A 14,603-nucleotide genomic window follows, 5' to 3' on the forward strand; every position below is an offset into this window, starting at 1 on the left:
TAATGGCACAGGATACCCCGAAGCGAGGAGGGAAAGAAGCAGGTGAGCTGGCCAATAAACCAAATTTCACCGAAAGAAAGAGATAAAGAAAGAAGTGCCGCCCTGCAAACATCATGGGAACTTGCATAACGGGAAATGAGGCTCATTTTGTGGGCTAATTCAACCGGGTGCTGGGCCGTCTTCCGAAAGTTTTGGGAGACTCGTATTCGATCATCACGTACAGCCTTGCCTTGGCGCTTCCCTCCAGGGTTACTGAAATTACTTTTCAAACTACTGTGCCTGTGTCACAAACAGCGCTGTAGTCGTCATAATCAGCATTTCCGGTTGAAGTGCCCGAAAAAAGAAAATCGCAGAGTCGGGTTGAGTACTCCGGACTGTGGTGGCTATTGAAAGCTTTGGCAATGAGATAGTGATAGCAAAAGCGGACAGACTTGGACGAGATTTCGCGCCCAAGGGACTGCCACCCACTAGTTTTGCTTTTTCTCTTGGATTAATTTATTTGCTTTCCTTCCTTTTTCCTGTTCAAGTCCTTGGACTCCTGGATACTTGCATAGGGGCTGTGTACCGAAACCGCCAACGAGAGCACTCTTCTCCCGCTTTGGGGATCATCTGGCGATGGCTTCCATGGGGTGAGCCCCGTAAATATCTCACCAGAAGGGTACCCACTACCCAGATGCCCCGGATTCAATGTTATGTAACGACAAGAGAAGCATTCCCGGGGATTTCCGAATGGTGCTAGAATCCATATGGCATGGATTGACATCCCCCGCTTCTCATGCAGCGATCCTCCATTCCCCGCCCACCTTGACGTGGCCGTACCCCAACCATGGTGAAGATGACTCGATCCTTCAAGCCATCGCTAGCCTCACTGGCGTAACCAGCCTGTCGGGCTGTGATTCCTGAGTCCGTCACACCTTCGGGGTACGTTGGGGAAATAAACCAACCCACGGGTCGGAATCGAGACGAGTATCAAACAGCGCACTGATCTCGTCGTCACAGCCTCACCAGTTTCAGAGGCTCTGCCCCCCTTCGTACTACCAGGATTTGTTTCTTTTTTTGCCTATAACCGCATTGAGAGAGCTGAGAGCCCACTCTTCGCCCCGTGCTCCGATCAACTTGCCTCTTCCCTTTTACATCCAAGCCATACTAGCCAACCTTGACCATGAGCGGGTCCGTTCAGAACACTATCAGCCCTGACATAACAGGGTACATCAGAAAGGAACGGCTCGAGGCTAGGCTTTTAAGCCTGTTTGGCAAACCGATCAAAGTTCGCGTAAGAAGCCTCGCGGATAGCGCTGGTATTCTCAACGCTGCTGACATACAAGGTTAATTTGAAAGCATATCAATGAGCGATGGGTTTTTGACGCCCCCAGGATAGTGACTCAGGTAAGCAGCTCTGTGCAACTTTTAGTGGCAAATTGGTTTCTATTCCGCGGGCTAATTTGTTCATGTCCCATGCTTCCAGAGTGAGATCGAGTGAGTGCGAGATAGTCCAAGAGGCACTAGTTGTCAACAGTTTGACTTATGATATTGTCGAACAGCGATCTTCGCGATTGAATGAGTGTTGTGATCATACGGATATGGTCGTGGATGAGATGATCACTTGGTTCGGCCTTCCCATGTGGCTTTGATACCGCAGCAATATTATTTTATTTTCCAAGTATCCTGCTTGATGTAACGTAATTCGCCGCTGGCTGTGTTTGCTTACCTGCCATGGTATCCCACCTTACAGCCTTGGACCATCCTTCCTTAACCTGGCTAAATCTGCCTTGTAAATTGACGGTGCGAGCGAATCTGGTTATAAGCGACTTGTTAGTACCTTGGTATCCTCAAATTTGCTTCCAGAAGAGTTCTAGTGTAACGTCTAGAACATACTGGGCACTTGCTGTGAGGATGCATACCATCGCACCACTCCAAGGCGATATTTGCCGGACGAATCCATTGACGCCTGGCCACTACGCCGCGATAGAACCTCATCTCCGATATCCAGCATTTGTGTCGTGTCCGGAAAAGTCAAACATATACCTGTTTGATTTTATATGTACGTTGTCGGTCTCTACAACAAGCTTCTGAATCTAGGCTCACTGTATAAGCCTCATCTGGTCCCAAAACGGACGGCCCTCACCTATTCACCAATAGCGACGACTTCGAAACCCATATCGCGACCACATCCAAACCACACACACGTATAGTGTTAGGCTTGCTGCTCACACGGCAACGAAGCACATAGACTTACAACCCTCCAGGTCAATATGTTCTCAAAATTCAATGCGTCCCCTCGGCGTCACCGAACAAGCGATGCGAAAGCTCATAAACACATACGGGATCGACGCGACCTTCCTCGACCTCGCAGTCTCCTTCGGCGACAAGCCACAAAGCTCTGATGCAGGGTACGGAGCCATGACAGTGAGACAACAGGAGGACGGCTCATATGGTACTTGGCCGACCTGAAAACCGACACGAGAATGAGAATGCTGATCTTTCAGACATGCAATACCTCTTCACATATGCGGAGAGCAATGCCTCCCAGGGGAATGTACCGTGGACTATCCGACAGACCTGCGTCTTTCACAGATACAACCCCGCTGGGTCCGGTAACCTCTGGATCTTCTTTCACGCGAGGCCACGTTCCAAGATGCAGCAGCAGATCGAAGCTCAGATCACTTCTCAGCATGCAGGCGTGTCCAAGAGCTGGCATTCGATGCATTTGCTCGTGCTTTCGGCATATATCGGCAACTGGCGCTGGTGTATCCGCAGTCTGGGCGAGGAGATTGAGAAGACTGTCAGTCTGGAATGCGACCGATACGTTTCTGAAGACAAAAAACGCTAATGATCTTCTCAGGTGGATATCGCCCTGACGTTGGATCTTTCAAAGCCTGGCACCGATAAAGACGGGCTCATTCAGCTCTTGACACCGCAATATCTGGGAGACAAGCTCCTATCGCTCTCTTCCAGACTACAGGTTGCGTTGGAAACCGTTCGCAAACTGGATGACATGAACACGCTTTTCCAATCCAAGGGGTTTACAACGGATGGCGACGCCCAACGATTTGCCAGCGAGATGGCGTACTATAAAACTACCATTGAAGGGTATATGAATAGCGTGGAAGTGCTGGAAGGAAAAGTGAAAGGTATCTCAGACTTAGTATGTCTTTCATCCCGTTATTGCATGATGCTCAGTCTCAGATCTGCTAACGTCGCTCATCCGATGTAGTTAGCAGTTGCCCTCAATCTCAAGGGCCAGACTGTAGCCAACGAAATTAACGACAAGATGCTCCAGCTTACCAGCGAGGCATTCGAGGATAATGCGACTGTCCGGGTCGTCACGCTAGTCACCCTGATCTACCTGCCTGCTAGCTTCGTCTCGGTATGCCATGTTCAATGCCCGTGTTACATATCAGTTCTAACAATACGTGTAGACCCTTCTAGGAATGAATCTCTTTGACTTCGGTGATTCGAATGAGAACGGATTCACAATATCGAAGCAGTTCTGGATCTTTGTAGTAACCGCAGTGCCACTTACGATGCTCACCCTGGGCTCTTGGTATATCATCACCAAGCGGCAGGTAAGGCTGCGGCAGAAGAGGAAAGAGGAGAGCGAAGGAAGTAAGATGTGTTGAGATATCTTTATCGTTTATTGTTGATTTTATTTTTCCCCTTGTGTCCACTTGCTTCTTTGTTTAGGAGTACGTACGTACGTGTCTTTACTGAATATACGAGTGTGGAAAGGATGGTCGACATGTTTTAGCGAGAGCAGGGTGTTGGCGGATATGTTCTGCAAACGTTATGGCAATTATATATATCACGGAAGGATAGGAGACGCATAGAAATCAGGTTTACTGCCGGAAGCATTTCTCAACCATCATACTCTCCGAGTCTCCTTCTGATCTCTTACGATTGTACAACTGCTATTCTATTAGACTAAGCCATTGGTGGTTGATGATTCCCCCGATCACCTCCTGTATGCACACAGCGTCACCCTTCACACGGCGCATTCCAGTGTTTACATATTCAAATTGGTCATGCGCCTAATTAGATTAACTACATGCTATATCTCAGTAATTTGGCTATCGAAACTAAGAAGCAGTTGCTGCACCGAATTTCTCCGGCGTACTGTTGAGCATGTGATTATTTGAATAGGATCCTTTCGCCCGGTATCATCTGATCCATAAGATATTCTCTATACTTACTGATCTGGGAGGATATGTCTTACAATTCCCGTCCGGGCATGGCCTTATGTGTTGTTCCAGGACTAATACCAGACACCTAGAATGGATATGAAAGAAGATGTCCTTGTTGGAAACTGCCCGACATAGCCACAATACCTCAGGCCCACAGCTCCTTTAGGAGCCATTCACCTCCACTATGGAGAGAGATTATACATGGCAAATGCATTACTGTGTCCAATATCTCCCATGCCCAGGTGATACGCTTTCGTACCGTGTCTTGGGATAGCTCCTCTAACAGGGCGGCTATAGAAAGTTATGCCAACCCGAAAGGTGATTGCTCGAAGGATGAGATTTTAACCCAATTCCAGTTAACCATTAGATTACTGTGTTGTCGATATAATAGACCTCGATATTATAGCCAGAGCGAGACAGGTGGTATTTCTTAAAGTGCTCGGGCACATTTCAGTAAAACAAAGCGCAATTTCCGAGGATGGCAGCGGTGTGGCAGAGAGAGTGTTCCTATTTTTATTACTTCATTAGCCTAGATTCATCATTGCCGATGCAACTAACCCGGATATTATTAGATTAGATGTTTACCTGTTCTGAAGGCCAAGTGAAAGTATTGTGTGGTAGGGGGAGGTCTCTCTCCCAATGCTGTGGGTTAGTGCACCGGTACGTTTTGTGCTGTTAAAAACAGAAATGCCGATTTAGTAGGTCTCCTATTGATGGGTGCCTGCGTCGTTCGCAACTAGGCCATCGCCTATTCTTCTGGTCTAGTATCCAACCATTCGTCGTGATGCCTGGATGCATTCTTCGAGCCGTGCGTCTTCAGTGCTTCCAGAGGCATGGCGTGTAAAGAACTTCCTTTGTAATCATCCCCAGGCGTCTGCTTTGTTATTTCATGTTGACCCTTTTCCTCATGACCGGATTCCTCTGGAGGCAGGAAAGTCGAGCGGTTGCTAACCGAAGCCTGCTCAACATGAAACGGTAGCCACAGGTAATTTCTAAAGCTGTACGACCAAATACCCAGTTATCTCCTTTCCATGGGCTTTCGGATCGTATTCGTGCAGCGACAATCTTCGGACTCCGACTGTGAGACCTTCCGGATATGGTATTCGTCCTTCATGATGAGATCAGCCAGCGTCAAGGGGAGAGAAGAATTCCACTACGCATCATGCGATATTCGAACTCGGAGAAACCCCCTCTCGCTTCCATCTTGCCGGTGCATCCGGAGGGAGGGAAATGCCGTGTTGATTAATCCAAGCAAATTCTTCTTCCACCTATGGTAGGAAATGTGCGCCACAGCGAATTCTAGAAGCCCAAGTCCAGATGAAACTGAGACACTAAAGCCGTTTTGCCCTTGCCAGAACTGACCCACTGGGTGGAGCACTTACGCTCCAGCATCCCAATTTTTCGTACGGAGCATGCATCTGAGCTGGCCAAGCACCGGTCCTACAGATACTGCAGGCTGTCATGATCAGTTGTCCGACGACAGTGAGAACCTTTCATCTATCCAGAATACCAGAATCGCTCGGTTAGAGAGTGATGTGACGGTCCCTTTGTGAGGTGTCCAAGCGCCGGGCTGATCCGGAGATTTGCCGAATATGACAAATCCGGATTGGTGATTCTGACTGTTGATCCCTTCTCTATTTTCTGAAAAGGGTGAGGCCCCTGATCCAGGGACTCCAGGCAACCCAATTTAGGGTAGATTAAACTAGTAAGGCAAGGCCCAATATGGATAAATTGAAGATGGCGGATAATCGGTACCTTCGGTCCCAGCGACGGGATATCACGAATAACCCTGACTTACGAGGGCGGCGAATAGGCAACACCGGAGAATAAACGGTAAAACCTTTTATTTAGCTAGTGAACTTTACCCAAGTGACCATGTGGAATGGTTCCAATCATGGTCGATGTACCGAAGGACCACGATATCCACAGGTTCAAGTACGGACCGAGCTCCCTCAGAGTGAGACAAGCATGAGACAAAGCGTCGGAGATGGGCCTGGGAACTCGGCAGATAAGCACCTATTATCCCGAGTACGTGAGGGATTGTTGGACGAAAAGATGAGCAGAGGACTGATAGTGGGGCCGAGCCTTACCGGATCTTGGCTTGAACCCCAAGGGCCCATGGGTCCGCTATGCCCTAATCGCCTTCTAGGGCTGCGGTCCGTCGTCAGAGGTTGATGATACTGATAATAGCACGGTGGAACAGTTTCGCAGTGGAGATTCCCATTCCACCAATGATGGGATATTCTCGGCATCATGGAAAATAGGCCCACGCTGTCGCCAAGCTCAAGATCCGAAGCTTAAGTATAGCGAACCATGAGGTATAAAAACGCTCGCTGTCCAGGGCTGTCAGGGAATTCCTCTAACACCAAATCACTGCTTTCGTTCCTTCGCTTTCCTTTATTTTCTGTTGAACAGGCCCGATACATTCCTTTATTCATTCCCGTACGTTCTGTTGACCAGAACCCATTCATTCATTCACTATGCATTTCCAAGCTCTCGGTCTTGCCGCCCTCGGCGCTCTCGCCGCTGCCGCCCCCGCCCCTTCTCGCACCTCTGAGTTGGTTGAGAGAGGTTCTTCTTGTACCTTCACCTCTGCTGCTCAGGCTTCTGCTAGCGCCAAGAGCTGCTCCAACATCGTCCTCAAGAACATCGCTGTCCCCGCTGGAAAGACTCTTGACCTGTCCAAGGCCAAGGACGGTGCCACCGTACGTCTAACCAATATTCAATTTCAGTGCATGAGACCGTAGCTAATCCGACCCGTCGTCTAGATCACCTTCGAGGGCACCACCACCTTCGGCTACAAGGAGTGGAAGGGACCCCTGATCCGCTTCGGTGGCAAAGACATCACCATCACCCAGGCCTCCGGCGCTGTCATTGACGGCCAGGGCTCTCGCTGGTGGGACGGCAAGGGCACCAACGGTGGAAAGACCAAGCCCAAGTTCATCTACGCCCACAAGCTCCAGTCCTCGACCATCAAGGGCTTGCACGTCAAGAACTCCCCCGTCCAGGTCTTCAGTGTCCAGGGCAACGACGTCCACCTGACCGACATCACCATCGACAACTCCGAGGGTGACAGCAAGGGTGGCCACAACACCGACGCCTTCGACGTCAGCGAGAGCAACGGTGTCTACATCACCGGTGCCAACGTCAAGAACCAGGATGACTGCCTGGCCATCAACTCTGGCGAGGTGAGTAGATCTGCCACGCGGATCCCACACTTCGCGTCAACCCTACTGACGTGACACAGAACATCGAATTCACCGGCGCTACCTGCTCCGGCGGCCACGGTATCTCCATCGGCTCCATCGGTAACCGCGACAGCAACACCGTCAAGAACGTCAAGGTTGCCGACTCCACTGTCGTCGACTCCGACAACGGTATCCGTATCAAGACCATCTCCGGCGCTACTGGCTCCGTCAGCGGTGTGACCTACGAGAACATCACCCTCAAGAACATCAAGAAGAAGGGTATCGTCATCGAGCAGGACTACAAGAACGGCGGCCCCACCGGCAAGCCCACCACTGGTGTCCCCATCACTGACCTCACTGTCAACGGTGTCACTGGCTCCGTTGCCAGCAAGGCCACCCCCGTCTACATCCTCTGCGGCAAGGGCAGCTGCTCTGACTGGACCTGGAAGGGTGTCAGCCTTTCCGGCGGCAAGAAGTCCGGCGAGTGCCAGAACGTTCCTTCCGGCGCTTCTTGCTAAGCGGATCGTGCTTGATCACGGGTTGGGCTCTGGTGTATCGATGGCCGGGGTGCAGACCTGGTCTCTCCATAATTTTACTTGATGTAGTAGTATAGATACATATGTCTTATAATACAAGTATCAGCATCTTGCTGAATGCACATATTCTTCTAGCGATGTTTCCCTCAGTCGTTCATATGAATTAATCATTTGCTCGTAATACTTATGCTTCCAGGGGAAGTATGTAATACCAAGTTGAGTTTAGGGAGCTTACCCAGTACGCCAACGTGTCGCAATTTATCCCTTGCTTGAGAACAGTATTTCCCTCTCGAGCCGAAATGTTTTCGAGACCGTGGTGAAAGTAACCGGTATCCCTTGCAACATCCTCCATCGAAGGTGCCAAGTTCAAATTTGTTGGAACCTGCTTCCTGCGAGTGTGTCTGCACTCATCCGAATTCTTCTATGCTCGGTCCAGAATGTATTCCCTAAACAGGGATTGGCAGACACGCCTCTGACTAATCGAAGGATATCCTCTGCCTGTCGTAATTATTGTCAGTAGGGTTAATGCAAGGGCTGCAAAAAATCCTTCCCTTTAATTGACAGAAAAGGAGAGCGATATTGGTTGAAATTCCGAAAAGAGAGAATGCGCTAGCCCCAATGTCGGCATTTTGTTCATGCAAGGCCGCGTTTCAGGTTAGTGTGGTTGGTGGAATTGTATTTTGAAGCGTTCTTATTGGATGGCAGCACCTGGGCTAACCTGAAGATCGGCGGAATGTCTTGCAATATCGAATGTTTCTTTCTATACGGTCGACGATCATCTCGATAAAAAGGGACGGACGACCCATGCACGAAAACACAAACCCCTTCCTTAAATGTTTTGACACGGAGGAGCATCTAGCCCTCGTCACATCTTACCATGTCCGACGAAGAAAAGAGCAAGCAGGCTGTAGGTGCTATCTGACACCGTAGTTGACGTCTGCTCACAGCAAGGTATGTAGGAACCGGCAGCCAGTCGGGAGACGTATCCGGTGATGGACTTGGGGAAAGGCATAGTTGGATGGGAAAGTCAAGAAGATCCATTAAACCCTAGGTAAGGTGCTAACACCCGAAAAAGAAGAAAACATGACTCACGCCAGAACGAAAGAAACTACCCACCATCTCGCAAATGGTTCCAGTTAGCGACAGTTAGCATCATCACGTTCATCAGGTAAGAGAGCGAGAGGCCTGCAGCCATCGAGGACGTTGGCATTGACAAACCGTTTGTAGCCCATTTGCATCATCAGTATTCGCCCCTGGTGTCAGCCTTGCCGCGCAAGAATTTGGGCAAACATCCTCCATACACAGTTCTTTCACAGTGACAGCATATCTTTTCGGCTATCTTGTGTGTTTAAGTCTCCAGTCACTAAGGCTATAGTGGTTCGCTAACAGGTTCGTCATGTCAGAGTGGTCCCTTAGTTCTATCTCCACTCAGTGAGGTATGCGGTCGTCGAATCACGTTGAACGTCGCCACAACGATCTTTGTACTATTTCAAATTGGCTGCGCCCTGGCTCCGAATCTCTCGGCTTTGATTGTCTTTCGTTTCTTGACTGGCTTTGGAGGGTCCGGCTGTCTGACGATTGGGGGTGGCATGGTTGTCGACCTTTTCGAGACGGAGCAGCGAGGACTAGCCTTGTCTTTTTACTCGTTCGGGCCACTATTTGCGCCAGTGATAGGTCCGATCTGCGGAGGATTCATTGCGCAACGTGCCGGGTGGCGGTGGATCTTTTGGGTGCTGGTCATCGTGGGAGGCACATTGACCGGCATAGTCATGGTGGCCAACCGAGAGACCAACCCGACCGTGCTCATACGGCGGAAGACAGTGGCCCTGCGCAAGGAGCTGAGCCGTCCCGAACTTCGCAGCTGTTACGAAAAAGAGGGCGAGGCACGGGGACTAGCGACTCTCCTGATGAGAACATCCACCAGGGTAATCAAGCTGTTGGCAACCTCGCCCATCGTACTGATGATGGCGCTTTATATTGCATCAGTCTATGGCTGTCTCTATCTCCTCTTCACCACCATCACATCGGTCTTCCAAGACCAGTACGGCTGGAGTGTCGAAATCAGCGGCCTTGCATATATCGGATTGGGGCTAGGCTTTTTCGCAGGCCAGCTGGTGTTCGCTCTCACAAGCGACCGGATCCTCATCCGGCTGAAAGAACGCAATAATACGTCCGGGAGCCTGAGATGCGCCTTCCGCTCTGCTTACCATTTGCGCTCTTCGTGCCAATCTCCTTTTTCTGGTATGGCTGGTCTGTTCAGGAGAAGACACATTGGATCGTTCCCATCATCGGACTTTTCCCCTTCGCCTTCGGCATAATCGGCATCTTTGGGACACTGCAGGCATATATCGTTGACTCCTATCCTCGCTATGCGGCATCCGGTATTGGCGCAATAACTGTTACTCGGTCCCTTTTCGGTGCATTATTGCCCTTAGCAGGACCGCCCATGTACGAAAAGCTCGGATACGGTTGGGGAAATTCGCTTCTGGGGTTTGTAACACTGGCGATGATTTCGCTGCCTATCCTCTTTCGCCGCACCGGCGCGTCGCTCCGACAAAAGTTCACGGTCGACCTAGAATAATGCAATTGGCAAACCAGCACGGGCTTCGGTAAATCAACAGTTTAATAAGTACTTCAGCATGATAGATTCGGTATCACCTTGCCAGATATACCCCAGACGTACACGGGGGAAGCAGTTAGGTATTGATCTTCTTCGGGGGTTTTATAGCAGCCCTTCTGAAGCGAACAGATCGCCGATCATATCACTAAAGTCGATCGGCCCAGTGCCGTCGATCATGTATCCATAGTCATCCCCGCTAACGCTGTAATCTTGCACGAATGTGGAATGTAGGGGATTGTGTTCCGTGATCTCACCACTAACGAACGGCGTATTGTACATGCTCGATAGCATCGGAAAAGGTGTAGATGCACTCGACCGTTGAGCGGCAGTAAGCACTGGAGGGCCCTGATTCGTGCTTCCTGCTGTACTGGCGCTTTGAAGAGGTCCCTGCGGAAGGCTATCTGCCGACTGTAACTCGGTCACTGCTGGAATTGGCACCGAGTTACTTAGTCTCCCAGCTGGCGACCTCCCCTGGTAATCCGATACATTGGTCCTCAATACATAACCGAATGTTTTCTCAGCCAGAGCGGTGGTATATAAGTCAGACACGTTTGGGGACAGACTAGACACGACATTCTGTGGAGACAGGTCGCCTGTTTCAGCAGGCAGGATTGTCGTCGTCAAAAGCTACACAGCCGCTCAGTATAATACTCCGCATACAGGAGCATTTGCACGATACATACCCTTACCGCAAAGCTTGTCCTCTTTGCGAGCGTTGAATATGGCTCCAAAAGAGTCATAAGATCCCGAGCAGTGCGCAGCTCTGTTAGAGCCATTTCCTCGACCGAGGAGCCCTTCCGCGCCAAGACGATATAAAGCATAGTCAAGGATGAGGCCAAGATCATATTCGAAATATCCCAGTGCACTCCGCGAAAAAGTCCTTTGTGATACATATCCTGTGCAAGCCGAATGATGTTGCGACTAGCATCTACACAGGCGGAAGCATACGCGGGGAAGCCATCTGCTGATCCGACCTCGTCGGTCGAATAAGTGCCAAGATAGTGCAGGAAAGGCCGATACAAATAGATCTGAGCATGTGCGTACGACATGCATAGCTCGTACTGTGCACTGCACCATGTCAGATCAGAACAAAAGGTTGGGGGAAGTCATTGTACTTGGCCTACCGTTCGATGTGCAATGGATGCTTCTCTTGGCCGAGGCGGAGGCTTGGAGGAAGTGAGACCAACCAGGACCGAAGCTCGCTTTCTAGTTCGCGGACAGTCTCTTTGCTCACTAAATGGCGCAATGGCCCCTGGCTGTGCGTTTTCTTGACGCCTTTCAGTGGGTATAGACGCTTAGTTATATGACCTAGGACGTTATGGAGTCGGAAACATGCGACGCTGGCAATGGTTGGGTTCCATTGTAGCACGCTATGTGGCCTGTCGGAACGCGCCTCTGTGGAACGCATCTTACTCTCGCACGAAACACTCGGATACTCCAGATCAAGATCGTCGCACCCAATGGGCATAGGTAGCCCACCTGTAATGGAGACACAGGCCAGAAGGTGACGTGTCGTCCAGAAAATGTTCTTTTTGTCTTCCCGCGTAAATTCATCATCAGTCTCCGCGACGTGATGATATTTCATCCGTAACGCCAGGGAAAACGTGTAGGAGAGAGCTGAGAAGCTTGAGCTTACCCGAGCAGTGTATAGTAAAAAGATGTTCATGTAGAGAATGGCCTGGAGACTGACCAAGTCGTTGCAGTCTTGCGGATCAGCCAAGCTACGGCATGTTTCAAAGTATTGAGTTCTATCACTGTCAGTTCTCCAGCCGCTCAGGCAGGAATTCAATAATCACACACCCTTCCAAGATGAATGCTTCGCGAGACCCCTCATCATCCATTTCAAACAGACATCCCAAAGCCATAAGGGAAAATAACAGTGGAAGATATCGGTATTCCTCACTACTATAATCCTTGACATTCAAGGTAAATAGTAGGGCGAAAATGGAATCGAAAGTCGGGCGGTGCACGAAATTGTGTAAGAAGTGCGCGTCGAAAGCGAGGTTGACCAAATAGCGGGCTCTGTCTCGCGATGGTAATGATATTGCTTGAGCCGGGCCATTTGTCAATGGGAAAAACTTTGGTGCCGGCACATTCCTTGCTCGCACTCGATTTTCCGCATCTGCTCCAGGCCAGTTTCCTAGCTCATCTTTTAAACGTCTTACAAAGTCCATGTGCGCTGCAGAGTGCAGAAAGCGAGCCTCGCCTTGGTTTTCAAGAGCCGAGGGGAGTCTGACGTTGGGAACACGGCCACTGGTGTCTGAAGCAGGATTGTCATTGGAATTTTCTTGGATAGAACGCACGATGTCTGTAGACCCGACTGGGGGCGTTACGTTTGGTGGCTCAGCCCGCTGTCGGCATGACTCTTCGACTGCCCTCAACCGCTTCTCGAGATGTTCTATCCGGTCAGGCTGAACCAGGCTCCGCTTCCTCCGCCGTGGGTGCGAGAATACACAATCTTATCTAATCAGCAGCGCCCATCAATAGGGGGAGATTCCGAGGCTGTACCGTTGAAAGAGTCACGGCAATGGCTACAGGGGCACGTCCTGTCACATTTGATTTTCATCCTCCGGCAAACGTCGCAGGCTCGATTTCGTCGGGGCTCTGCTGGGGCATCAATCGTTGTCGACGGGCCGCAAATGCCATTCGGGCCACGAGCAGCATCAAAATTGGTGCCATTTCCTGAGACCTGGAATTGTTGTAGCATCGGGGTTCATCATACATCAGAAAGTATGTAGGAGAGTTGGATGTTGCCGTTAAGAAACACAAATGCATGTATGTAAGCACGTGCACGGATCAAACCATAAATAGGCTAAACTTCTTTGGGATGATTGAGATATTCCTACCCTAAAGACAACTCATTGTCGCCAACAATACCCACCACCAGGAATTTGTCAGCGTGTCGGTTCTTGGGAGATCCTGTTGATGGTCTCAAGGTCGCCGTCGAGCTCGGCATCGTGTGTGTTGGCAAGTTTGTTTGCCCTCCTTGCATGACTTGCAGGCTGGCACACATCCAGGCTCGAGATAATCACATCCTGAATTATTAGCGCAGCAGCAGCGCTTTTGGGCAAGCTCTGTGAGATTTCAAGGGTCTCTCTTGTTTAACTTTGGTTGGTTTACAGTTGATTCTCCACTGCAGCAGTGATGGGGCCCTCTGCTACCAAGATTCTATAGGCCAACACGCCCTGTTCCGCAAATTACACGATCTTGTAAATAGCCCTAACTAGGACTTATTTACTACTCTGTATTACCGGAACGTAACCGGTAAGCGACCTCGGCCGTGTAAGCGACTCGGCCATGTGGCAGCTCAGCTCGGCCAACTCTATATGCGTACGGAAGAAAATGGCACTTTTATACGCTGTATATCTCAATAACCAGAGATGGTAGCTATCTAAACTCCAATATATCTACTCGTCTTTCGCTATAGATATATTGTATGTGCTTGAAATACATGGTGATGTTTTATCCATTAGATTATCAGGCAATATAAATTGCAGTTTCTAGTTTGCAAAAATATATAAGATGTCACGGTAGCAGGTATATTGCACGTCGTACTGGTACTACCTCTAGTTAAGATATTGACATTGTAAAAAGCGCCATTTTCTATGGAACACAGGGTTGGCCGGGCCGAGTCTGTTAGATGGCCGACCCGCTTACCGGTTAACGTTATGACAAGCTTTCCATATACATCGCAGGGTAATGAAACCAGAACAAGATATGGTTACATTCGGCAGGACGATCATCTAATGCATCTACCATACGAGCTTCCATAATATTGATATGAAACGGTCCAGGCCATTCCAGTAAAATTGTCTGTGGCAACAATGGTTATGTGGGAAGTTAGCGAACCTGCAAGCATTTCTCCAGCGTAGCAGAAGATTGCATCCCGATTGGTAAATAGTCCTGCTTCTTCCGGTACTGTTTCCTCAATAGTACTAGTGGTTCCATTCTGTACTCCCTGCATCCACTAGCTCCCACAGGCATCAGCGGCTTTCCTCCGACCCGTTCGTGTAGTTATAAGAATTTAGAGACTGGCGACTATGAGTGCCGAGACGGGCTCATTCCGACTGGATGAAGT

The 14,603-nt window shown here is 49.8% G+C and overlaps 4 protein-coding genes across 4 annotated transcripts; 3 read left to right on the forward strand and 1 right to left on the reverse strand.

Moving 5' to 3' along the window:
* Positions 1-2,268: 2,268 nt before the first annotated feature.
* Positions 2,269-3,620, forward strand: ABOM_000388 (uncharacterized protein; the record flags this gene model as incomplete). The annotated part of the gene is made up of 5 exons (XM_022527518.1): positions 2,269-2,434; positions 2,487-2,782; positions 2,843-3,145; positions 3,215-3,367; positions 3,420-3,620. The coding sequence occupies 5 exons, from the start codon at positions 2,269-2,271 to the stop codon at positions 3,618-3,620; spliced, it is 1,119 nt and encodes a 372-aa protein (XP_022395092.1).
* Positions 3,621-6,661: 3,041 nt separating this feature from the next.
* On the forward strand, positions 6,662-7,887 carry ABOM_000389 (glycoside hydrolase family 28 protein; the record flags this gene model as incomplete). Its single annotated transcript, XM_022527519.1, has 3 exons — positions 6,662-6,886; positions 6,950-7,369; positions 7,429-7,887. The coding sequence occupies 3 exons, from the start codon at positions 6,662-6,664 to the stop codon at positions 7,885-7,887; spliced, it is 1,104 nt and encodes a 367-aa protein (XP_022395093.1).
* An 895-nt stretch (positions 7,888-8,782) lies between these two features.
* ABOM_000390 (MFS transporter) lies at positions 8,783-10,486 on the forward strand (the record flags this gene model as incomplete). The annotated part of the gene is made up of 6 exons (XM_022527520.1): positions 8,783-8,812; positions 8,865-8,956; positions 9,011-9,073; positions 9,133-9,247; positions 9,309-10,019; positions 10,085-10,486. 6 exons carry the CDS (start codon positions 8,783-8,785, stop codon positions 10,484-10,486), a joined length of 1,413 nt encoding a protein of 470 aa, XP_022394886.1.
* Positions 10,487-10,627: 141 nt separating this feature from the next.
* On the reverse strand, positions 10,628-13,232 carry ABOM_000391 (Zn(II)2Cys6 transcription factor; the record flags this gene model as incomplete). Its single annotated transcript, XM_022527521.1, has 5 exons — positions 10,628-11,152; positions 11,209-11,593; positions 11,650-12,273; positions 12,326-12,983; positions 13,034-13,232. The coding sequence occupies 5 exons, from the start codon at positions 13,230-13,232 to the stop codon at positions 10,628-10,630; spliced, it is 2,391 nt and encodes a 796-aa protein (XP_022394885.1).
* Between the last annotated feature and the right edge of the window lie 1,371 nt (positions 13,233-14,603).

Source organism: Aspergillus bombycis (genome assembly GCF_001792695.1).
Source record: "Aspergillus bombycis strain NRRL26010 chromosome Unknown contig00001, whole genome shotgun sequence".
Taxonomy (NCBI): domain Eukaryota; kingdom Fungi; phylum Ascomycota; class Eurotiomycetes; order Eurotiales; family Aspergillaceae; genus Aspergillus; species Aspergillus bombycis.